Consider the following 25,446-nt stretch of genomic DNA (forward strand, 5'->3'; position numbering starts at 1 on the left):
TTTTATTTTCAATATAGTGATCAAAATGTCAATTTTGAGAATTTATATCTGCTATCTATATTTTGCACTATATTTGTCTATTTTTCTATAGTTGTTACTGAGGTAACATTGCATATTTTAAAGTCATCTGCCTTGACCTCTTTGAGAAAAAAACTAATATAAATGATAATTAACATTTTCTCTACGTATAGTGTGCTTTGTGTTTATTTAATTTTGTGGTTACCGTTATGTATTAATAAGATTATATTGTGTGCATATGAAAAATGGATGGAAGAAATTGCATTACAATTAGTACTATTATGGGGATGGAGTCAGGGGCAGAGCTTGAGCGAGTCTGATGCGGAGCTTGGACGGGGATACTTGAATGTTATTTGTTAGGCTTAGGGGGTACTTGGCTTGAAGAAGTTGAGAAACACTGTGTTATAAGGTGTTGCATGGTCTAGCACAGCGGTCTCAAACACGCGGCGCGCGGGCCGCATGTGGCACTCCAGGTTTTATTTGCGGCCCGCGGTCTGGAGGCCATCAGTCTCTTCCTTTTGGAGCAGCAGCCGGCTCGTTCGCTCAAAGCCACGGGTTAGCGGCTCCTTGCGCTATCCACTCCTGCATCGGAAGCCTCTCTGATGTCACAACATCAGAGAGGCTTCAGACACAGGCGCGGATCTCGCAAGGAGCCGCCACCCGTGGCTTTGAACGAACGAGCCGCCAGACACGCTGCTGCTTCAGTGGCGTACCAAGGGGGGGCGGTCCACTGTTCTCTTCCCTGCAGGGCCGACCAACCCTGGCGGCCCGATGTCAATTCTGACGTCGAGAGGACGTTCTGGCTAGCCAATCGCTGCCTGGCTGCCCGGAACATCCTTTCCGACGTTAGAATTGACATCGGGCAGCGAGAGTTGGTTGGCCCCGTGCAGAAGAGAAGCAGGGAGATGGCCTGTTCCCGATAGCGGCAGCAGCCTATTCCGCGGCGGCGGTGGCATGGGGGAGGGCAGGAAGGAAGGAAGAAAGAAGGTGGGGTGGGGACAGGGAGCCAGAAAAAAAAGCAAAAAATGGGGCACGGAATCAGAGAAAGACAGACAGAGAAAGAAAGAAAAAGTTGGGGGAGGGAATGAGGTCTGGAGGAGAGGAAGCATACAGGAGGCTGAAAGAAGGGAAGAAGTATTAGATGCACAGTCAGAAGAATAAAGTGCAACCAGAGACTGATGAAATTACCAAACAAAAATAGGAAAATGATTTTATTTTCAATGTAGTGATTGAAATGTGCCAGTTTTGAGAAAGAAAAGATATTGAACTTTAAATGTGAGTGCTGCAGAAAAAAAATAGAATACTTGGAGGGCCGCAGAAAAAATAGTTAATGTCTTATTAAAGAAATGACAATTTTGCATGAGGTAAAACTCTTTATAATTTATATATCTTTCCTTTTAACTGTTAAAGGAAAGTTTTATAAACTATAAAGAGTTTAACCTCATGCAAAATTGTCATTTCTTTAATAAGGCATTAACTATTTTTTCTGCGGCCCTCCAAGTACCTACAAATCCAAAATGTGGCCCCGCAAAGGGTTTGAGTTTGAGACCACTGGTCTAGCACCTAGTTATCTTGAGGGCCATTTTATATTTATGAACTCTAAACGCTTATAGCATACTCTTGCTTTATTTGTCTTTCTGTCTGCTAAAGGTTGTTTATATAAAAGATCTTTTCAATGACAATTGTCATTTCAGTCTGCTACTTGGGATAAAGATTTTAGTTGTTTGATAACAAGTTCTGCTTCTTATCAGGACTTCAGGAAATTGTTAAAAACCTATTTATTTGTAAAATTTTTAGAAGTTTGATGCTTTGTTTTTCACTGTGATTATCAGTCCCCTTTTATCCTGTAAAACTGCATAGAACTTCAGTATGTGATGTATTCCTTGATATTTGTAGACATCCTAACACCAAATGGTTTTGCTCTAGCCTTCTAGGATAGTATGTTCCAGCTGCTCCTTTTAGTTCTCAATTAAACATTTTCCTCATTTTATTATAGTTTTTATTTTGAAAGTGCAATACCGGTACTAGCACAGTGGTTTTCCCTAATATTCTCCCTCCAATTATATTCTTCAAACTTGTTCTTGTTATGTTCACTGCTTGGTGCCTGAATGTGAGCCATTCTGAGCACTAAAATGAACATGCTGCAGAGGAAAATATGAACTAGTGAGGAACCCTGATGCTTTTACATTCTGATTTCGGTAGCTGAAATCCTGGAAACTGTTTCGGGAGGGGGGGGGAAGCACACTGGCTTTGTGTCAGGAGGTGAGGGAGGAGAGCCAAGCTCACTGACTGCTTGCAGGCAGGTTGTTTAAGAAATCCAGTGTGATTTTGGAAGTTGAAGAATGGATGAAAGAATTCAATTTGAAGCTAAATAAAGCAAAAAAAAGTTTTGTTTTGTTTTTGCTACTCCAACTAAACTTGAAGAGAAAAATTTATTGTTAGGTTTACATTATCCTATTCTTTCAACTATAAAAAAATACTAGGAGTCCATTTGGACAGAAATTTGACTGTGAGAACACAGGTTAATGTGGTGGTCAAGAAGAGTTTTTTTGTACTTTGGATATTATGTTTATTAAGGGCTTGGTTCCATGATTATGTTTTTCAGTTGTTAGTGCAATCTTTGGTTTTCAAGTTTCAAGTTTTATTTAAAATTTGATATACACCCATTGTCATAATTTAAAAAGCGTATTACAAATCTAAAATTGGGGGAACAGTAATATACATGGATGAAATTTGAACAAACATAAATAACAGGACTGATACAAAAGGAGGAGGGGAGGAACTACAAATGTTATAGTAAAGAATGAACAAATAAGGATAAGCACAACAGGGCAGTTTTGAGAGGAAAATAATAATAATTAAAAAAAAAAAAAGAAGAAGTTAAAAGGCCTCTAAAAAGAGCTTGATCATTGAGTCTAAAAATGATATGAGCGGAAAAATGCTCATGTTCAACAAAGTGTTAGACTACTGTAACATGGTTTATTTTACTGGTTATCAAAAGCACTTTCAAAGATTGCAATTAATCCAGAATGCAACTGTTCATTAATTTTTAAACTGGAAAAAAAAACCTGATCATGTCGCACCTTATAAAATTGCCCTGCTTTCTTATGAAAGCCAGGACGATTTTTAAATTTTGGTTGTTTTTGTTATAAAGCACTTTATGGTTTATTACCTACCGTGTTGCCTCAAAAATAAGACACTGTCTCATATTAATTTGGAGTCCAAAAAATACACTAGGGCTTATTTTTAGAGCCTCATTTAGTAGAAGCCATTCAAGCTTTGTCACAATGTAAAACAGTATGATGCTTAATGTTTTACTTTGAATTGGGGGAAAAAGCAAAAAGAGGAGAAAAACACCTAAGAACGTATACAGGTTTCAGGGAAAAGAGTAGAGGAGGACCATTTACATTCCAGTGAACTACAGAGATGAATAAACATATATAAAGTGTTTATTAACAGACCAAAAAAAATCATGATACTTTTTCTAAATTCCTGCAGATAGGACATATGTTTCATGCATGTGTTTTTAGATATTGTGACTCCTGAAAAGTAGATCTGAGTCAAATCTGGCAGTGTGTTTTTCTGTATGTAATTGAATTGGGCAATCTGGTTTTGCATTTTATTAATTTTAGAAAACTTTTTTATTTTGAATGCGGTCATTTATGAATCTCCATTTTCCCCTTATTTCTGCAGGTATCTTCACAGTCACAGTTTTCTGGAGTCTGCCACCTTACTGCTCTCAATCCCTGGCACTAATGTTCATCCTGGTGTGACACAGGCTACAAGAGACATCTTGAAGTTTCTGGCACAGTCACAGAAGGGTCTCCTTTTTCTACTTTCTGAATATGAGGCAACAAATCTGCTGGTCAGAGCTCTCTGTCAGGCTTCTGAACAGGATCAGGAAGAAAATCTTCAGGTGGACAGTACCACTGATGACTCCTTTGCTTCATGGCTCTTGCATGCAACTCAGGCTTTACAGTACATCTCAGAACTGTTCCAACACTTTCAGTGCTCCACAGCCACAGATGAAACAGACCAGGCTGATCTTTTGGGAATTCTTCATAACCTCTATCTGATCAGTTTTAATTCAGTTGGACGCTCTGCTGTGGCCCATGTATTCAGCCTTGACAAGAATCTCCAAAGCCTAATTACGTTAATGGAATTTTGTTCCAAAGAAGCTCTTGGGTAATAGTTTTCTTTTCCTTTTCTGTCATCATAGCAGCGCATCCCTTGCTTTTGCCATCATTATTAGAGCCAAATGATATGTTGTTATGCTATGTTCACATAAAGTTTGTAGAATTAAGGATTGTCAAACAAAGATGTACAGGTGATATCTTTGTACTGGACCAACTCAGTACATTGAAGCTAGTCACAGATGCATTGCATTAGTCCAATAAAAAGGTATCACATTCTTTGTTGACACTTAACTTTTATAGATATCATGGTTTAGAATTCATTGTAGGAACAGTCAATTCAGTGTTTTCATTACAGATTATATTACACCTCATCTATAGTATGTTGCTAAATCCAGTACATTATGTCCTTTTTAATTACTTCTTTTCTGGTAAAATGTATTCTCCTTTCAGGACCAACTGAAAATCTTTACATTGCTGATTTATGTGATTGTGTATCTCAGCTATTTTAACAGAGAAATCAATATCAGTTTCCATAGTGGCCCTCTAGACTGGCACAGATGGATATTACACACTCCTACCAGCAGATGGAGACTGAGAACTTCTGAGCTTCAACTTAAGTTATAAGTGGGCTGTGCAGTGCCCTGGAAGTAAGTCTGTTCTCAGTCTCAACAGATGGTAGCAATGGTAAGCCTGTGCAGTCTTTCCCTGTGAGCCTTATGTTTAGTTTCTTTCTGGTGATGGATTGGGGCGGGGGGGGAGGATTAGGACTTGTATACCGCCTTTTTCTAGTTTTACAACCTCACTCAAAGCAGTTTACATGCCAGTACTTCAAGCATTTTCCCTACCTGTCCCAGTAGGCTCACAATCTATCTAATGTATCTGGGGCAGTGGAGGTTTAAGTGACTTGCCCAGGGTCACAAGAAGCAGCACAGTGTTTGAACACACAATCTCAAGGTGCTGAAACTGTAGCTCTAACCATTATACCACAGGAGAAAAGGTAAAGAAAACTTCTCTACTAATTTAATGTGGTCCTGGCTGCTGGATTAGGGTTGAGGCCCATGGGGGTCTCTTGCCTTGGGGGTGTCACACTCGGGTGGTCAGATCCCACCCCTTCTGGTCTGTCTTGGGGCTTAAAAAATTGAATTGAAAATTTGAATACCTTGGCTGCATTTTTCTGCCTGATAGCAGACAGTCAGCCTTGAGTGCCAGAGGGGTCTGCCTAATTCAAGCACAGTTAAAAAAAAAAAGAGGAAAGAAAATTTAAATCAGTTAATTGCAAAAACTTACACTATTTACAGCCAAGCCTGTGAGTGAGATATGATATGCAACTTATTCCTCACATTGTGCTGGTGTCTTTGGCTGGGGCGGGCTTTGTCTCTGCAGGATTTCTGCCTCCCTGCCGGGAAGGATGAATGTTCAGAGTCGGAAGTGCTATGTTATGTGTCCGCGTCGGGCTGTAGATGCCGCTGGACTTTGCTCCTTCTTTGCCAGCCAGGACCCTCCAACTCTATAAGCAGTGTCTTCGGGGTCGGGGCTAGTGCTCCCATTGACTTTCTCAGGTGGCGATTTGGTGCTCGGGTGTGTTGGAGTGCATGTTTCGGTGGTGGCTCTGATTTCAGCTGGATCTACTGCCATTTTGAAGTCCACATTAGTGACTGATGTTCCATTGCATTTGGCCCCGATGAATTCCTCCTCTCTTCCTCAGAGCAGCTGGCATGGCCAGACACTTCAGGGGTGGGTTTTCCTCCTGAATTTGTTCTTGCTATGTATAAAGCTTTTTGCCTGAGGCAGTCTGGTGGGTCTGTTCCCCAGTCCTCCAAAGGGGGGCTGCAGGAGGCTTCTCCCCTTTTATATCGGAAACAGAAATGTGTGGACTGGGAAGAGGAAGAGCTCCTTGATGTGGAGGCTGAGACAGATAGTGATTGGATGGTGGAGGATCTTGATCCTCTGAGCCATGATTGTCCCACTCAGGAAGATGAAGACATGGAAGATTTGCCTTCTGGGGAAGATTCTTCAGTGGTGAGGATGTTTTGATCGGGAGGAGTTACAGGGGATTATTGAACAAGTTTCTTCTGTCTTGAAGTTTGAAGAGGCACCCAAAGAGGCTCACTGTACGGCTGACTCCCATTTGAAAGGAATCTAGAAGTCCTCTTGTTCCTATGCACCAGGACATTTGGGACATCATTCAGGTGCAATGGAAGGCTCTAGATAATCTGTTCCGAATTGCCTTGTCCATGGTCCACCTGTACCCCTATTCCTGACCAGGACAGGGAGACCTTGAAGCCGCTCAGGGCTGTGGAGTCGGAGACAATTTCGGGTACCCGGAGTCAGGGTCGAAAGATTTATTACTGACTCCACTTCCAGGGCTTTGGAGTCGGAGTCAATTTTTGGAACTTGGAGTCGGAGTCATGGGTACCAGAAACTGAGGAGGCCAAGTTGAAGGATTTATCTACCGACTCCACAGCCCTGAAGCCGCCTGTAGCAAATGTGGTTGTTTTTACCATCATTAAGAAGAATACTAGATGGTGGCATGGCTCTGAGAGATCCTCAAGATCATCAGATGGAGGTGTTATTGAAACAGAGTGTGATGTTGCGGTACAGGTGGCCATTTATGGAGGTTTAGTTGCTAGGGCCTGTTTCCACTGGGCAGAGTGTGTGCTTGAGAGAGACTCAGATGATTGGAGTCTGGTTGAACAGGAAGCTGCTAAGATTGAGATGGGTTCCTCCTTTTGGATTCCTATATGACCTGCTCCATGCCTCTTCCAAGACCATGGCTCTCAGTGTGGCTGTCTGTTAGGTGCTGTAGCTTCAGGGTTGGTCAGCGGATGTGATCTCTAAAGCTAAGCTTAGTAAGTTTATGTTTGAAGGTTCCTTCCTCTTTAGGGAGGAACTTGATAAGCTGGTAAAGAGCTTCTGGTAATCGCCATTTTGCAGTTACTGCGTTGGATGTTTATTACTCTCTTTTGGATTTCTCCTGAGGATGCAACTTATGAAACAGGGTATTCCTGTCGATAACTGATTACTGTGATGCAGGACTTTTGATAAGAAGATAATGGCCTTGCCAAGCTATTGAGCGAAGTATATTTTTTGTTTTTTCCTGCTTGTTTTGTATTGCTAAGAGAGTATGGAATTCTGAACTGCCCGTCGGTAGTATGAGACTGTGCCAGTATAATGCATTTTTTTAGACAGTTTTTTTGGCTGATGATTAAGCTGCATTTGCTATTTTTTAGTGTATGTTATATTGGTGTGGTGCAGAATATACTGAAGCTTTTTTTCCCCTACTTTATAAGTATTTGTTCTTTTATAACAGTCTTATTACTCTCTCAGATGAGAGTAGAGAAGGGGTGCCCACACTTTTTTGGCTTGCGAGCTACTTTTAAAATGACTAAGTCAAAATGATCTACCAACAATAAAATTTAAAAAAACACAAAGCACACTGTATGCAGAGAAAATGTTAATTATCATTTGTATTTGGGTTTTTTTTTTCCAGAGGTCAAAGCAGATGACTTTAAAATATGCAATGTCATCTCAGTAACAATTATAGAAAAATAGACAAGTATACCCCCTCCCCTTTTACTAAACCGTGATAGCAGATTTTAGTGCAGGGAGCTGCGCTGAATGCCCCTTGCAGCTCCCGACACTATAAAACACTATCGCAGTTTATTAAAAGGGGGCCATAGTGCAAAATATAGACAGCAGATATAAATTCTCAAAACGGACACATTTTGATCACTAAATTGAAAATAAAATCATTTTCCTACCTTTTTGTCTGGTGATTTCATGAGTCTCTAGTTGCATTTCCTTCTTCTGTAAATCCAATATTTCTTTCTTTCTGTTTTTCTTTCTTTCTGCCCCTTTTCTTTCTGTCTCTCTTTTTTTTTTCTCTCTCCCCCTGCCTGCCTGTCTTTATCCCAGGACAAGCAGGCAGCATATTCTCTACATGTGGGTGACGTCACCGACGGAACTCCTTAGCATACGTTTTCGCAAGCAGACTTGCTTGAAGACCTTCAAGCTTGTGATTGGCCCGCGCATGCCCCTTCCGCCCAGTCTAGGGCATGTGTCTTCTCAGCGTGGCCTCAGTTCTCTGTTTTCCACGGAGCCAGAAGCACTGCTCCCTTGCTTCGCGCGATATCGTTGTCCCTCTTGCACTGTGGCTGTTTGGTTAGTTTCAGTCGAGTCGCTGTGCCAGCGTCTTTGTTTTCCTTTCTTTTTCGTTTTTTAGGTTTGTGTATTTTTGACCGGGTTCCCAGTCTTACTCTGGCCGCCTGGCCTCGCGGGGCCACGGCCGTATTTCCTTCTTATGTCCTGGCCTCGTTCAGGGTTTAAAAACTCTACTAATTGCAACCGGGTTATCTCCATCACCGACCCTCATCGTTGGTGTGTGGAGTGCCTGGGTGCAGAGCCCCGCACTGAGTTGTGTCCCCGTTGTGCGACTTTGCAACCATGGGCTCTTCGTAGGAGGATGGCCAAGATTCTCCAACTCTTTGGCCTCATGGATTCTGTGGGACAGGCCTCGAGCTCGGCCTCGGCGCCCTCGTTGGGTGCCTCGGCCTTGAAGTCCTCGGCCTCAAAGTCCCCGTTGGCCTTGAAGGCTCCGGCCTCGGCTCCTCCTGCTACTCCAGCCTCGGGTAAGTCTCCTCTTTCCTCCTCAGGTGTGCCGGCAAAGAAGCCTACCTCGGAGTCTCATGTCAGTGCTTCCTCGTTGGCATCTTCAAGACATCACTCTAAGCTTGCCTCCTCACATAGGGAATACTCTTCCTTGAGGTCGCCCCCGAAGGAGCGCACTGCTGTACCTAAGACCCAGCCACCTTTGGTCTCGGTGCCTATGTTCGAGGACATGCTTAAGGCTATACTTACCACGCAGCTTTCCTTGGTGGTGAACCAACTGGTCCCGACTTCAACGCCTCTGACCTCGGTCTTGACCTTGCCTCGGTCTGACCAGCCTGAGCATCCCCTTGTATCTCGAGGCCTTACCCGCAAGATTCGCCGGGTTCCCTCGAGTGACTCTTCCCCGAGTCACCTGTGACTTTTTTGGGGTCCAGGCATGGGGGCCGGTTTTCCCCCGCTGCTATGTCGTGGCTTGCCCATCCTAAAAAGCCCCGGTCTTCTCCGCCCCTTCGGGGGCGAAACCTTCCAGGCACACGCTTGTCCTCGAGTTGGATTCTAGTGTATGTTTCCCATCGAGGCGGCTGCCAGCCTCTAAGGAGTCTTCTTTGAAACCGGTGGAGGAATTTTCCTTTGCCCCGTCTTGTCCGAGGCTTCACCAGCTGCTTCCTCGGACCCCGGGGTCTTCCCTGGTCCATCTTGCTCTGGGTCGTTCCTCGACGCCCCCCAGACACTTTAGTTGAGCCTCTTCGGTCTCCCAGGCTCTGGCTTACTATTCGAGGGAAATTTCTCCCTCTTTCTCGTCTGCCCCCAGATCTCGCTCGGGATCTCCTCAGGAGGGTGAGTCTTCTTCTTGAAACTCCTCCTTTACTCGTTTCATCTCTGACATGGGTAGGGCCTTGAACCTGGACCTCCAGTCTGAGTCCCGTTATACCCAGGAATTCCTGGTGGAAATGGGTGTTGATCATCAGCTCTGTGAGGCGATGCGCTTGCCTTTGCACCAGGTTCTCCGGCAAACATTTCTCCGGAACCTGGAGATCCCCTATGCGGTCATGGCCATTCCCTCCAAGTTGGAGTCCCATTACCGGACGATCCTGGTTAAGGGATTTGAAAGTTCTCAGCTTTCTCACCAATTCTTGGTGGTTGAGTCTTCCTTGAAGAAGTCCAACCCCTCGAAGGTTTACGCTGCCGTCCCTCCGGGCAGGGAGGGCCATATGATGGACAAATTTGGTCAAAACTCAGTGATGGCGAATCGTGTCCTCAACTATGACTTTATCTTCACGTCCTACCTCCGGTTCTGTGTGGACGCCCTCCGCTCGTTCCGGGAGGATGTGCCGGAGTCTCGGCGTCAGGAGTTTCGTCTCAAGGAGACCCTCTCCCAGCTCTGCCTCTATATGTGTCAGGCAGCCTAAGACGCCTTCGAGTTGTTCCTCCCAGTCTCTGGAATTCATCGGAGCGGTCCTGGACACGATTCGTGTGTCCGCTCCTTCTTGCCTTGGCCTCTTCAAGAGGCCCTTGTTCGTTTATGCTAGAGGGTGGCCCACCTGTCCTCGGCACCGGCTCAGCTCCTGATGATCCTCCTAGGTCACATGGCCTCTACGGTTCACGTGACTTCTTTTGCCGGACTTCACCTCCGTATTCCACAATGGACTCTTGCATCCCAACGGAACCAGGATTGAGATCATGTCTCTCGACTCATTGTTGTGACTTCTTTGTTGAAGAAGTCTCTCTGTTGGTGGATGCTCTCTTCCAATCTTTCCAGAGGTTTTTTGTTTCATGCCCCCCCTTCGCAGAAGGTCCTCACGACGGACTCGTCGACCTAATGCTTGGGTGGCTCGTCTGGACGGCCTTCGCACTCAGGGTCTTTGGTCCAGTGCTGACCGCCTTTGTCGCTTCAATCTGCTGGGGCTTCGAGCGATTTTCCTCACCCTGAAGGCTTTTTGTTACCTGCTTCGCGACCGAGTGGTGCTGATCCGTATGGACAACCAGGTCACCATGTATTATATCAACAAACAAGGGGTCACGGGGTCACTGTCCCTGTGCCAAGAGGCGATACGACTCTGGGATTGAGCCATCCGCTGCAACATATTCCTTCGAGCGGTCTACATTCAGGGCCAGCACAATTGTCTGGCGGACAGGTTGAGTCGTCTTCTGCAGCCTCACGAGTGGTCCATCCATTCCTTGACCCATTCGTCAAGAGTTTGCTCATTGGGGGGCTCCGGACGTCAATCTCTTCGCGTCCCCCCTCAATCACAAGTTGCCCCGCTTCTGCTCCAGGGTTTACACCCTCTCAGGCTTGAGGCGGATGCTTTTCTGCTGAACTGGACGAACCTGTTTCTGTATGCGTTCCCTCCATTCCCTCTGATTCTGAAGACTCGTCAGGCTCAAGTCCAAGAGTGCCACCATGATTCTGATAGCTCCTCGGTGGCCCTGACAGCCGTGGTTCTCCCTTCTTTTGCAACTCAGTTCCAGGGAGCCTCTTCTTCTGCCTGTTTTTCCTTCTCTGCTTACGCAGAGTCGAGGTTCTCTACTTCATCCCAACCTTCAATCTCTGCACTTAACGGCTTGGTTCCTCGAGACTTAATGCCCTCTTTCCAGTTCTCACAGCCTGTGCTGGACATCCTGGAGGCGTCTCGGAAGGAGTTCACTCGCCTTTGTTACCATCAGAAGTGGACCCGCTTTTCTTCCTGGTGTGCTAATCGACAGCAGGAGCCACTGTCTGCCTCCTTATCTGCTGTCCTGTATTATCTGTTACACTTTTCTGGCGCTGGACTCAAGTCCTCTTCGGTTCTAGTCCACCTTAGTGCCATTGCTGCTTTTCATCAGCCAATTGACGGGAAACCTATCTCTGTTCATCCTGTGGTTTCCCGCTTCATGAAAAGCCTTTTCCACGTTCATCTGCCCCTTAAACCTCCTCCTCTGGGTTTGGGATCTTAATGTGGTCCTTGCTTGCTTGATTAAACCCCCTAGCACGGGCCACGCTAGCACGGGCTCACTTGAAGTTTCTTACTTGGAAGGTTGTGTATCTTATTGCTCTCACTTCTGCCTGTCGGGTCAGTGAGCTTCAAGCCTTGGTATCAGACCCACCTTTCACTGTCTTCCATCATGATAAGGTGGTTCTCTGTACCCATCCTAAATTCTTGCCTAAGGTTGTTTCTGAGTTTCACATCAACCAATCCATTGTTCTTCCTGTGTTTTTTCCGAAGCCCCATTCTCACCCTGGAGAAGTGGCTCTGCATTCTCTTGATTGTAAGCGTGCGCTGGCCTTCTACTTGAAGCGCACTGCTCCTCATCGTTCTGCTCCCCAACTGTTCCTCTCTTTCGATACAAATTGCTTGGGTCGCTCTGTTTCTAAGCGGACCATTTCTAACTGGTTGGCCGCTTGAATCTCTTTCTGTTATGCTCAGGCTGGTCTCTCCCTGCTTGGTCGAATCACGGGCCACAAGGTCAGAGCGATTGCGGCGTCTGTTGCTTTCCTCCAGTCTACTCCACTTGAGGAAATCTGTAAGGCTGCCACTTGGTCCTTGGATCATACGTTTACCTCGCACTACTGTTTGGATACTTTCTCCAGGCACACACGGCCATTTTGGCCAGTCCATTTTGCAAAATCTGTTCTCCTAAATTGCCAACTCTCCCTCCATCCCATTCTGGTTAGCTTGGAGGTCTCCTACATATAGAGAATATGCTGCCTGCTTGTCCTGTGATAAAGCACAGTTACTTACTGTAACAGGTGTTATCCAGGGACAGCAGACAGATATTCTCGCAACCGTGGGTGGCTTCTTTGCTAGCTATCTGAACTGAGGCCACGCTGAGGAGACACATGCCCTAGACTGGGCGGGAGGGGCATGTGCGCATGCGTGGGCCAATCGCAAGCTTGAAGGTCTTCAAGCAAGTCTGCTTGCGAAAACGTCTGCTGGGGGGCTCCGTAGGTGACGTCGCCCACATGTAGAGAATATCTACCTGCTGTTCCTGGATAGCACCTGTTACGGTAAGTAACTATGCTTTCTTTCTCCCCCTGCCCCCCTTTATTTCTGTCTGTCTTTCTCTCTCCCTCTGCCTGACTGTCTTTCTCCCCCTGTCCCCCCTTTATTTCTGTCTTTGTTTCTCTCTCCCCCCTGCCTGCCTGTCTTTCTTTCTCTCCCCCTGCCCCCCAAGCCATCACGCCGATTTCTCCCTGCTTCCCTTAGCCAGGCCTGGTGCATACAAGCGCCGGGCCCACAAGCCTTCACCTCTGATGTCAATTCAGGCTGGCCCAGAACTTCCTCTCCGACGTCAGAATTGACGTCGAAGGTGAAGTCTTGTGGGTCCGGTGCTTGTATGCGCCTGGCCTGGCTCGGGGAGGCAGGAAGAAAAAGATTGCAAAGGCAATGCGATTGACTCGTGTTGCCTTTGCGATCTACTGGTCGATCGCGATCGACCATTTGGGCATCTCTGGAGTAGAGTATTGTGGGGGTGGTTTTGTATAATAAATTGCCTACTCTTACTTCAACATATATTTTTCTGTGTGCTAGAAAATGAAGGTCCCCCATCTCCCAGAAGATAGGATGTGCTCTTCTGGTAGAGGTAGGTTTTGTGAGGCTATAAAGTATATAGACCAGGTAAAGGGGGCAGCCCACAGCACAGTAGATTCTTTCAGAGGGTTCAATCCTTTCAGGTAGGGGATGGTGGTTTGCTGAAGAGGCTGAGATTTGGACTTTCCATGACTGCCTCACATCGGACTGCCCAATGAAGATGTCGGGATTTGCCCTCCCATAGGTGCCAGATTAAGAGACTACCACAGACCTGTGGGTCCTCGAAGTGGTTTGGGATGGCTGTGCTTTGGAGTTTGCTTCTCCCTTGGCAGATGCATTTGTGGAGTCTCCCTGTTGGGCTTGCTGGAAGGCCAGAGTGGTCAGGAGGCTAATAGCTTTGAGAGTGGTGGTCCAGGTTTCTCAAGAGGAGCGAGAATTGGGAAGATATTCCATCTATTCCCCAAAAAGGAAGGCTTCTTCCATTATGTTCTAGACTTGAAAGGGGTAAATCGAGTGCTTCAGGTTCCATCCTTCCAAATAGAGACAGTACGGTCTGTTACCTTGGCGTTTCAACCCTGGGAATTACTCACATCCCTAGATATGACGGAGAAGTACCTTCATATTCCCATTAGTCAGGCTCATCAGAGATCCCTTTGCTTTGCTGTTTTAAGACGGTATTATTAGTTTTGGGGACTTCCTTTTGGCCTCGCTACTGTTCTCTGCACCTTTTCCAAGGTGGTTGTGGTGGTGGCAGCTCTGAGGAAGGAAGGCATTTTGGTACAACCTTATCTGGATGTCTGGCTCATTTGGGTGAAGTCGTACTAAGAAAACATCAGGTTCACAGAGTGGTGCAAGTCCTACAGTTGCTGAGCTGAATATTCAATCTAGCCAAAAGTCAGCTCCAGCCATCTCAGACACTGAAATATCTGGGAGTGCACTTTGATACCAGGATAGGCAGAGTATTTCTGGCATTAAAAGAAAGAACAAACATCGAAGGAGACTCTGGTATCCAATCACCTTTATTGTATGTCAAGACTCGACACGATCGTGTTTCGGCCCCAATTGGGCCTGCCTCAGGAGTCTGAACGTTTTTTCAACATATTTATACCTTCATCAATCTTTTGACAAAAATGGAACACCTCTATGCAGTCCTCTGAAATATAGCTCTGCAATCTTATGTGAACTCCTTTCTCGAAACCAGCCAGAACCCAGAAGTTGCAGGTGAGGTCTTTACTTTGTTCCTTGCTATGTCTCTGGAGGTGGTGAAGTGGGCTAGAGCCCACATGTGGCTTCTACAGTCCTCTGTTCTTTCCAGATAGTCCCAGCATTCACACGAGTTGGAGGAGCCTGGCTCATCTCAGTCTGCAATGGTGGCTGCAGGAGAGTCATTTGTTGGGTAGTATGAGTCTGGATTCCCTTCAGTGGATGATCGTCACCACAGACGCAAGTCTCTCTGGTTGGGGAGTTCATTGCGCGGGCCAGTTGGTGCAGGGTCACTAGTCAGCCGAGGAGGTGTGTTGATTGATCAATATCTTGGAAGGTATTGGACAGACCTGCACGGTCTGTGTTCCATATATGGTGATTCAGTGTAGGATGGGCTGGGATGGGGATCAATGTGAACTCCACTAATATGGCACAGGAGGATGTTACTGGCCAGGTTTTATGGTAGATGTCCTGCAAACAACGGGATGGCTGGATAGGCTGGAGTGAGCTTGGACGGAAACTTCAGCATTTGAAACCTAGGACAATACCAGACTTTACAGTTTATGGCCCAGAAATATCAAAGAAGAGACAAGTTAATCTAATCATGTATTTTTTTAATGAGTATAACTTAAGGGCAGACTGGATGGACCGTTCATGTCTTTATCTACTGACATTTACTATGTTTCTATGTTACTACTACTATATATTGTTTCTATAACACTGAAAGGCATACTCAGTGCTGTACATTCAACATGGAATAGATGGTCCCTGCTCAGAAAAGCTTACAATCTAATTAGGACAGACAGAACAAATGGGACAGATAGAAGTTTCTTGTAGAGAGAATGATAGATACTATACAGTGAGTGGGAGTTAGGAGTCGAAAACAGCCTCAAAAAAGTAGGCTTTTAGCTTTTATTTGAATACGGCTAGGGACAGAGCTTGACATATTGACTCAGGCAGTCTGTTGCAGGCATACAGTGCAGCAACATAGAAGGGATGGAGTCTGGAGTTGGCCATGGAAAAGAAAGGTATTGATAAGTTTATTAGGATTTTATATACCGCCTATCAAGGTTTTCTAAGCGGTTTTACAAATCAGGTACGCAAGCATTTTCCCTATCTGTCCCGGTGGGCTCACGATCTTTCTAACATACCTGGAGCTATGGAGGATTAAGTGACTTGCCCAGGGTCACAAGGAGCAGTGCGGGGTTTGAATCCACAACCCCAGGGTGCTGAGGCTGATAAGAAGGACTTTACACGATGAACGTAGTTCATGGGGGGGGGGAGCGGGGAAGGGAGCATGTGGGAGATAAGGAGAGATATTGTGGAGCTGCAGGGAGTTTGAATTGTATTCAGAAATGGATGGGGGAGCCAATGAAATGACTTGAGAAGAGGGGTAATGGGAGTATGGCGGTTCTGGCGGAATGTAAGTCATACATTCTGTTGAATGTTGAACGGATTGAAGGGGGAGAAAGATAATTGAGTGGAAGACCTAAGAGAAGCAAGTTGCAGTAATCTAAGCGAGATGATTAGAGTATAGATAAGGGTTTTGGTAGTGTGCTCAGAAAGGAGAGGTCAGATTTTGGTAATACAGTATTATACAAGAAGAAGCAACAGGCTATAGCAGTTTGTTGGATCTAAGCAGAGAAGGAGAAAGAGAGAGCAGTCAAAGAAGACCCTGAGGTTGTGAGCTGAGGCCTTGTCTGCAGTGGATGTCGTGTGAGTAGACAATGTTCAGGCAGATTATCTTGGCAAGCATCTTCTGGATCCAGTTTTTCAGAAAGAGGAAGGATGATCAGGTGATAGGCCTGGATGCATTGATTCAGACTTGGCCGTTACCCCCGGTGGGCTGTGTCATCCAAAGAATTGAGTAGTGTTGGTGGGTTCTAGATTGGCAGTGCAGACCGTGATAGGGAGATCTCATGCGGCTCCTGGTAGAAAATCCTCTGTCTCCCAATCTAGGAAGATCTGTTGTTCAGGGGCTAGTACGAATGGAAGATTCAGCTTGCTTATGGCATGGCTCTTGAGAAGGGTGTGTTTGAGTAAAAAGGGATATTCCAGTCAAGTTATTGCAATTCTCTTGCATTCCAAGAAACAGTCCACTTCGCTGGCGTATGTCTGAGTTTGACATATTTTTGAGAGTTGGTGTGCTGATTGTCAGATTGTTCCTCTATCAGTTTCTCTGTTGAACATTCTGGACTTTTTGCAGGATGGTTTGGACAGAAGTTTGACTCTGTCTTCTCTAAAGGTTCAAGTGGCAGTTTTGGTATGCTTTTGGGGGTTCCTTCAGAGTCGGTCTCTGGCATTCCTTCTGGATGTCCATTTCTTTTGGGGAATGCGCTTTATTTATCCTCCGGTCCATCCAACTATTCCACTTCAGAAACTTAAATCTAGTGCTATCAGAGCTGGTTTCAACTCTTTGAGCCCTTACCTAATTATACACTGAAGGACCTTGTGACTTTAGCTTTGGTTTGCTACATTTCAGAAATGCAGGCTCTATATTGCCGGGAACCTTTTTTGGAGTTTTATAAAGGAGAAAGTGGCACTTTGGATGGTACCTTCCTTTCTTCCTAAAATGGTGTTGGTTTGTCATGTGAATCAAACCATTACCCTTCTGGTCCTGGGTGATATTTTGAGGTCGGAGGAACATAAACGTCTTTATTGCCTCGATGTCTGGAGAATCCTCCACCACTACTTGTCTGTAACTTGTGAATTTTGCTGCACAGATCACTTGTATTGATAGGGGGGTCTCGGAAAGGAGATACAGCAGTGGTGATACCATATTTGAAAAAAGGAAAACTAGAAATAGATAGATATTGATGTACGCTGATGACATTTTCATATTACTTGAGGTTGATCCAGATCTTGTTAATCTAACATCTAATATTATCCATTACATTGCTAAGCTTCGGTCCTGGGTGATGATGGTCCAGATGAAATTGAATGCTGCTAAGACCAAACTCTTAAGGATCGGTCCAAAGTTAGATTCTCTTCCCTCAGCTGTGACCTTAGACTCAGGAGAATCTCTGAAAATTGAGTTTTCCTCGCTAATATTAGGTATTGTTATTGATTCATCTCTCACATTTAAGGATCAGCTAAAGTCCCTTGTTAAAAAAATGTTTGTTTAGCCTGCGTATTCTGAGAAGAGTGAGAGCACTCTTTTATCAGCAACATTTCTCTGTATTGGTTCAGTCAATTATCTTGTCAAGGTTGGATTATTGTAACTCAATGTACCTGGGTATCTCAAAGGTCAGTCTGCAGAGACTTCAATTGATACAGAGCACTGCTGCCATGCTTATTTTTGGTAAGAGTAAATTCAATCACATAACCCCATTGCTCAAGAAATTACATTGGCTTCCAGTGTATCTTAGAATTCAATTTAAAAAAAAAAAAGATTTTATTGATATTATAAGTTAGATTAACAAACTTACAAATTAACTGTACAAATCATGGTAATATATACATATGATTTATAATAACATTTATGAAGTAGTACATAGTAGAGTCAGTACACACATTAACAGCAGGAGAAATACTTGTGAACATGGAGGAGTACACTCAACGAGCATCACGTTAACCCAACAAAAGTGATCAATATATGTATTGAGCAATATATTCTGAATTACTATATGTCAATGGTCTAGAATTCAATTTAAGTGTGTTTGTATTGCATTTAAAATTCTCTTTGGCATCTTTATTACTTTGGTTCCTTTAGATTGGAATGTACACAGATCTCATCTCGCTAGGAGTTCAAATAAATTAAAACTTACATTTCTTTCCCTTAGGGTAAAAACAGAATTTTCAAGAGATTCAGCCATTCTTTCATTTTCAAACTAACTGAGCTCTGGAATGAGTACCGCTTTCACTTAGAATTCTAGGCCTCTTTGTTTTATTTTGGAAATCTCTGAAAACTTTCTTGTTTACTAAACACTTTGGAAACTAAGCCATTCTAGATTACAATCTTCTTCTATATTTATGTACTATATTTACATTATTGTAAACTGAGTCGAGCACCTTTTGGTTGAAGACCTGGTCTATACAATTAAATTTTAGTTTATAGATACTCTGTTTCTAGACCAGTTTCTAACTTATCTTTTTTAAGCAAGGTCATTGAAATGGTAGATCAATGCTAGATCAATTGCAAGAATACGTAGACAAACACCAACTGTTACATTATCGTCAGTTGGGATATAGGAAATGGAGAATGACAAGGTGGTTGTTACCTGCGGGTAGCCGCGGGTAACCCGCTGAAATAGTGGGGGAAAAAGTGCTCACTGCGGGTACGGGGACAAGGCCATCCACCGCTCCGTGTTCCCAAAGAACTCAGAATATGTTACAGGTTAAACAAACATAGTATACAGTACACAGGATTTGCCATAATACCAGTACAAGTTTGCGATACAAGTTTTTATCCTAATGAGAGGGTTAAGCCAAGGGAACCTGTCACCAGGAGTGGGATCCCTAGGATAGTAGACATGGGGGTGGGTCAGTAGAGTGGGCAGACCTGATGGGCTATGGCCCTTATCTGCCGTCATCTTCTATGTTTCTATACTAGGGGTAATACTAATATACATAATATATAGTACCGTTACAATTTACCCTAGTTATCCTTACAGTGCAAGTTTTACAGTACAAGTTTTATCCTGATAGACACACACAGACAGTTTACAGGTTGAATTTGCCATAGTTACAGTGCAGGATTTTCCTTACGTGACACATACTGGGTTCTGGTATCAATATGCATTTCTTTGTAATCCATCAGTCAAGCGCAGGGGGGTTAGGTGGAGAGGTATGTTTTTAGTGCTTTCCTACAGTTGAGGAGTCCTTCAAGGGATCTCATTTGCGGGGGCAGTTGACTCCAGTGTCTCGGTATGAAGTGGGAGTAGGGATGTCATTTGGCGGTTTGCAGTTGCAGGGCATGACCAGGGGGCGTTTTGAGGCATATTTCATCCTGGGAACGAGGGACCAGTTCGGCATGTTTGGAGGAAGCTTAGCCATCATGTAACCCGGTGCCATATCATGCAAGGATTTGAATGCTAGCATCAGGCCCTTGAAAACACAACACTTGGCTGTGAGCAGCCAGTGAGCTAATGTTAGAGCCTGGGAGATAGGGTCACAGGTATGGAAGTTTTTTTTAGAATCCTGATCATTGTTTTGAATACACTGGAAAAAATATACGTTCTTCGCCGTGAGACCATTGAATAGCGCATTGCAGTAATCCATGCAGGAGAGTACTAAGGCATAGAGTAGTTGGGCGAAGTCGGACTCTGAAAAGTAGTTCCTTATTTTTCAAAGTTGTCATAGGTAGTTTTAAAAAAGGTTTGGACAGTTTCCTGGAGAAAAAGTCCATAGTCTGTTATTGAGAAAGACATGGGAGAAGCCACTGCTTGCCCTAGATCGGTAGCATGGAATATTGCTACTCCTTGGGTTATGACTAGGTACTAGCAGGGCAGGATTAACCAATAGGCCAAGTAGGCATGTGCCTAGGTCCCGAAATGGTCAGGAGGACCCGATGAAGGAGGGCATCAACATTGTTTTTTCCAAACGGTGATGGGCCCCTCCAGCATCGATCGGCAATGCGGGCCCCACCCCAATCGGCAATGTGGCCCCCCCATCAACGGAAAGTAAGACAAGCAAGAAACGCGGGTAAGAAAGGCAACAGGAATTGTAATTGTGCAAGCAGTGCTGCTTGCCCAAAGCTTCCCTCTGACGCAGCTTCCTGTTTCTGCCTGGACGCATGGTGGGGCGGGGCAGGGGGCCCCAGTATACTTGGGTGCCTAGGGGCCCTCGACGAATTAATCCTGCCCTGGGTACTAGTGACCTGGATTGGCCACCATGAGAACAATCTACTGGGCTTGATAAACCATTGGTCTGACCCAGTAAGGCTATTCTTTTGTTTTTATGAGAGATATGCTCGGAAAATGACAGGTTGCCATCAAGGTGTATTCCTAGGCTGCACACTTGGTCTTTTGCAGTTATAGTAGTTGAGTCCCAGCACAGTGAGGGACAGGTGCGATCGCAGTGTTCTTTGGGGATCCAAAGGATTTCTGTCTTGCAAGCATTTAGTTGTAATTTGTTGACAGACATCCAGAGGCAGTTTAGGAGTTTCGCAATCTGGGTGTCACGGGCTTCTCCTAGCGGTAGGTACAATTAGATGTCATCCATGAAAGAGTGAATCTATATTTGATATTTGCGGGCAATGTCTAAGGCAGGTCTAATGTAGAGATTGAATAATAGGGGGGATGGTAGAGCCCCCTGCAGAACACTGTATTTGATTGGTTTTTGTTTCGATAGCACGTTATTGAGCAGAACACTTTGGGATCTGTTATTCAGGAAAGAGGTGAACTATCATGGTGCAAAGTTTCTGATTCCAATTTTGGAGAGCCATTCAATGAGGCGAAGATGGTCAATAGTGTCGAACACTGCGCTGAGATCCAGCAGCATCAGAAGGACATCATTACCTTTATCCTTGAGTTTCCAGCAGTTGCCGATAATGTCGAGAAGGATGGCTTCAGTACTGTGGAATTTTCTGAAGGCGGATAGAGCTCCTTGTTTGTTAATGAAGGAGTACAATTGGTTTAATACTGTTTTTTTTCCAGAATCTTGGAGATGAAGGGTAGGTTAGAGGTGGGTCTAAAGTTGCCAGGCAAGATGGGGTCGAGTGTGGTATTTTTTATGATCGGTCTGATGACCACTGACTTCCAGTTTGCGAGCACTAAGCCTGTTTGTAGAGAGGTGTTGATGAGAGGAAGGATGGAGTTTACAAAAGTGTCTTTCACCGCCACCAGGAGTTGAGGTGGACAGAGGTTCAGGTTGGAGCCGGAGAGGTGAATAGTGTCAAGTATCTTGGCGATGTCATTGTGAGAGACAGTTTTGAAGTGAGTTAGGTTCCCAGTTGTAGTTTTAATTATTTTGTCTTGAGTCATGGAGGGATGATGTCTGTAGCATGGCAGAGTCAAGGTGAGACTGTATTTTGTCTACTTTGTTAACAAAGTAGTCTGAGAGTGTTTCGCTGTTGAGTTCGGTGTTAAGGCATTGGTTGTCTCCTTGTTACTGTAGTTTGAAAAGGTTTTTTTTAATCTATTGGGGGTCCTTAATAGTTATCCATAGTAGTACTTCTTTTTAGCCTCTAGGGTGCTTTTTTTTTTTTTTTTAACTCCATGTCCTGGTCTATACTGCTCTATTTTAAGATATATCACACCCCTGCCTGCAGGAAGTCACTCCTTATCCATATCACTTTTGATTTCTTTTTTACTTGGTTCAATGCCAATCTAGGTAAATGAGCATACTGATTCCCATATTTAAACTGAAGGGAGATAGGTTCAAAACAAACGCAAGGAAGTTTTTTTTCACCCAAAGGGTCGTGGACACTTGGAATGCGCTACCAGAGGAAGTGATCAGGCAGAGTACGGTACAGGGATTCAAACAGGGATTGGACGGATTCCTGAAGGATAAAGGGATCATGGGATACTGAGGGAGGAGCTGGGATGTAACACAAGTATAGAAAGCTAATCAGGTAATGAGTATAGAAACCAAACCAGGTCGTGCATGTGCAAGACCGGAGGGTTAGGACTTCGATAGGAAGACAGGACTTAAATGAGAAACCAAGGTGGCAAAGGAGCCCCTTCTGGTGATACAGACAGGTCGTGACCTGTTTGGGCCGCCGCGGGAGCGGACTGCTGGGCAGGATGGACTTGTGGTCTGACCCGGCAGAGGCACTGCTTATGTTCTTATGTTCTTATGACCCTGCCACCTTCATTTCTTTCCTCAAGTTTTTTGCTCAAATTATCAACTTTGTTCTTTCCTCAAATACAGTGGCATAACCTGCTTGCTGGCTAACCAGGGTGGAGTACCTCCTTCTCCGGTCAGAGCACCCCTTCCTCCAGACAATAGGGGAGGTTGTGGGGCCATGGTCCACGCAGCCGTTGACTCTGCTATTCACCTACCCTGGAACAAGAAATTGAAGTCAGAGGGTGCAGGGACTAGCAGAGCCGATGGCTGCACGCACATGGACCAACAGTCCTGTAACTGTTCTACTACTTCCCAACACCATGCACCTGGGTCAGATCGCCCCCCCCACTGCCCCAGCCTTAGTAAGCTAGAGCTCAGATATACTGCCAACTTATAAGTAGTGGGCAAGTTTGTCTGCCTTGTTACTCCTTTATGTTATAGGGTTCATAGTCTAAAGCGCGCGAGGACAAAGGCACGCCGACAACCGAGCGCAGACAACTGAGTGCAGGACTTCATCGCGCTGAAGAAAAACCGTATTTTAAAGGGCTCTGACGGTGGGTGTTGGTGGGGAACCCCCCCCCCCACTTTACTTAATAGAGATCGCGCTGGCATTGTGGGGGGTTTGGGGGGTTGTAACTGGAAACGTAACTTTTTCCCTGTTTTTTAGGGAAAAAGTTAAGTTTTCAGTATAATGTGGGAGGTTACACCCCCCCCCACCTCCCATGGCAGCGTGAGGCAGCGCGATCCCTATTAAGTAGAGTGGGGGGGTTCCCTCCCCCACACCCCGTCAGAGCCCTTTAAAATACGAGTTTTCTTCGGCGCAATTAAGTCCTGCACTCAGTTGTCCGTGCTCGGTTGTCGGCGCGCCTTTGTCCTTGCGCGCTTTTGACCTGTCACCATGTTATAGTGCATGAAAATTTCACACATTTGTTTTTATTTGTTGTCCACTGATATTTAAGGTAGAGTACAGACCATAAGTAAGACGCAATAAAAGTTTTTATTACTGAACCAAAATGAGTAATTCAGCATTGAGAAAGTTGTTTGATCCATCAAGAGTCTAGAGAATCCATCTTAAGAAAATATGGTTTTGTTTCTTTTTTAGGGACTCAAAGTCAAAGAAGTCGGTGGCATATAACTATGCCTGCATGCTTGTATTGCTGGTGGTTCAGTCTTCTAGTGATATTCAGATGCTGGAACAGTATGCTGCACCCTTGCTGAAACTTTGTAAAGCTGATGAAAATAACGCCAAATTGCAAGGTAGCTAATGTGCATAAAGAAAAGATAAGGGCCTTCCCTTCTGTTAGACTCTTGAAACACTTGTATTTTGTTGCATTCCAGTGAGGTAAATAATGACGCTCTACTTTTGTATACATGCAATCAAGTTAAGCCACTGAGAAGATTTTGAGATTCTTTTCAGCTCTGAAGGATACGCCTGACATCTTTGTCTACATTGTCTGATTCTTACAAAGGCATTATTTGGAGCTTTTACATAATGACAGTGTTTACCTTTCTGCTTCAGATGGGAGAACTAGGTACTGACTACATTGTTCTGATGCATCAAAACTCTCTCCCTGTGCTTTTTAGAAATGAGCATTGGAACATGGCTCTTGGTCTCCAAAGTGGATTTTGCCTTGTTAAGCAGTTCATTGGCACATAAGGGAAAAAAAACGTATTGATGTGAAGAAGCTGAAACAATCCAGTGAATAATTGGTTTTTAGTAACTCTTCTGAAAGCTTACTTTTTGAAGGAGCGCTTCAAGCTTAATTTACTTAGAAATATGCTGTCTCTGGATTTACACTATTTAAACATAGTGTTTTGTACCATCTTAATGGAAGAAAAACTTTTGAACTAATATTAAATTGTAAAAGTTGGGACCTTGTGACACCTTTTGAATTCTGAGTTTTGATTTCTTGCCTAGCTTGCAGGGAAGTTAGGGGGGGCTCTTGCAGAACTTTTCTGATCAAACCCCCCCCCCAAAAAAAACCCCAAACAAAGCAAAACACCAAACCAAAAGCAACAAAAAACAAACAAACAACAAAAAAGACTATAATGTCAGATAAAGTAATTCTGAATTTTGAAAGTAATTCTCTTTTTTTGGGGTTAATATGTAATAGTGACTATATGATCAAGGAAACTTTAATTTTAGCCAAAGATTTTGAGTAAGCTGGGTTGGAATTTTCTTCAAGATTAACCAGACGCTCCACAGCACAGGGTAATGCTTCAGATTTCAACTAATTTTCAGGCATGTTCTCAAAGAGGTCAGTCCTAAAACAGAATTAATTGTTCTCTGCTGACTATTCAAATACAATAATGAAAGTCTGATGCAGAAAAACCACTGCTCAAAAATATTTTACTCTAGTTATTTTGATAGCTTTTATTCTTTATCCATCTTCTCTTTTTTTTTTTTTTTTCTAAGATGGTAAAACGATTGTCTTTTGGACAGAAAGTTGTTTTTATTGGGGAAAAAAAAAGTGGCCTGGACAGTATGCAATTGGGCTTCAGGAGTGCCCGTTGCATGAAAGCAGTTTTTGTTTCCCTTAAAAGCGAGCTAATATCAGGGCCCTTGATCTCTTGTGATTCCACGACTGCCATAAGGCCTACAAAATTGACTCATTGCCATAGAATTGATGGGGGTCACCCATGGAATTAGTATTATATATTGTATGGTATTTATGATGGGCTTTTTATTGTTTTATTGTACACTGCTTTTATAGGTGTTTTTGTCAGAATAGCAATTAATCTAATTTTAACAGCTAATTTTATCCTAGGAATAAGCAATAGATTTTCCCAAGCCACCTCAATAATGGCCTATGGACTTCTCTTTTAGGAAATTATCCAAACCTTTATTTAAACCCCGCTAAGCTAACTGATCTGGTCTGCTGCATCTCCTCATGGGTCCTTCCCTGCCCTTCTTGTTCATTTGCTTTTGACCAGTTGGGCCTGCAATGGAAGAGAAGAATAGTGGTACAATGACACTTTCTGCTGTAAACAAAACAAGAAAAGACTGCAGAACACAGTAGAAGATGCAGGCAATGTTTATTCCAATAAACAATTTGTTGCGCACAAATAAACCACCTTAGAAAGATAAAAGGACCCAACACGGTCCGTGTTTCAAACAACACGTCTTCATCAGGGGTCCTATAGAACGGAGCAAGTAATGTGTCACTGAGGTGTATGAATGTTACTTTAATGGTGAATATCGTGCAAAAAAGTGTGTCAAGAACTATTAGAAAGTGATGAGTGAT

General features: G+C 44.2%; 1 protein-coding gene across 5 annotated transcripts in view; it reads left to right on the forward strand.

Annotated features, from left to right (window-relative positions):
• Positions 1 to 25,446, forward strand: part of VIRMA (vir like m6A methyltransferase associated) — a 354,442-nt gene that overhangs the window by 87,682 nt on the left and 241,314 nt on the right. For all 5 annotated transcript variants that reach the window (XM_033933183.1, XM_033933184.1, XM_033933185.1 and 2 more), the window contains exons 9-10: positions 3,712 to 4,203; positions 23,304 to 23,458. In XM_033933183.1, coding sequence (XP_033789074.1) covers positions 3,712 to 4,203; positions 23,304 to 23,458 — 647 coding nt within the window. The remainder of the gene's footprint in view (positions 1 to 3,711; positions 4,204 to 23,303; positions 23,459 to 25,446) is intronic.

The sequence above is a fragment of the Geotrypetes seraphini genome, chromosome 2 (genome assembly GCF_902459505.1).
Source record: "Geotrypetes seraphini chromosome 2, aGeoSer1.1, whole genome shotgun sequence".
In the NCBI taxonomy this organism is placed as follows: domain Eukaryota; kingdom Metazoa; phylum Chordata; class Amphibia; order Gymnophiona; family Dermophiidae; genus Geotrypetes; species Geotrypetes seraphini.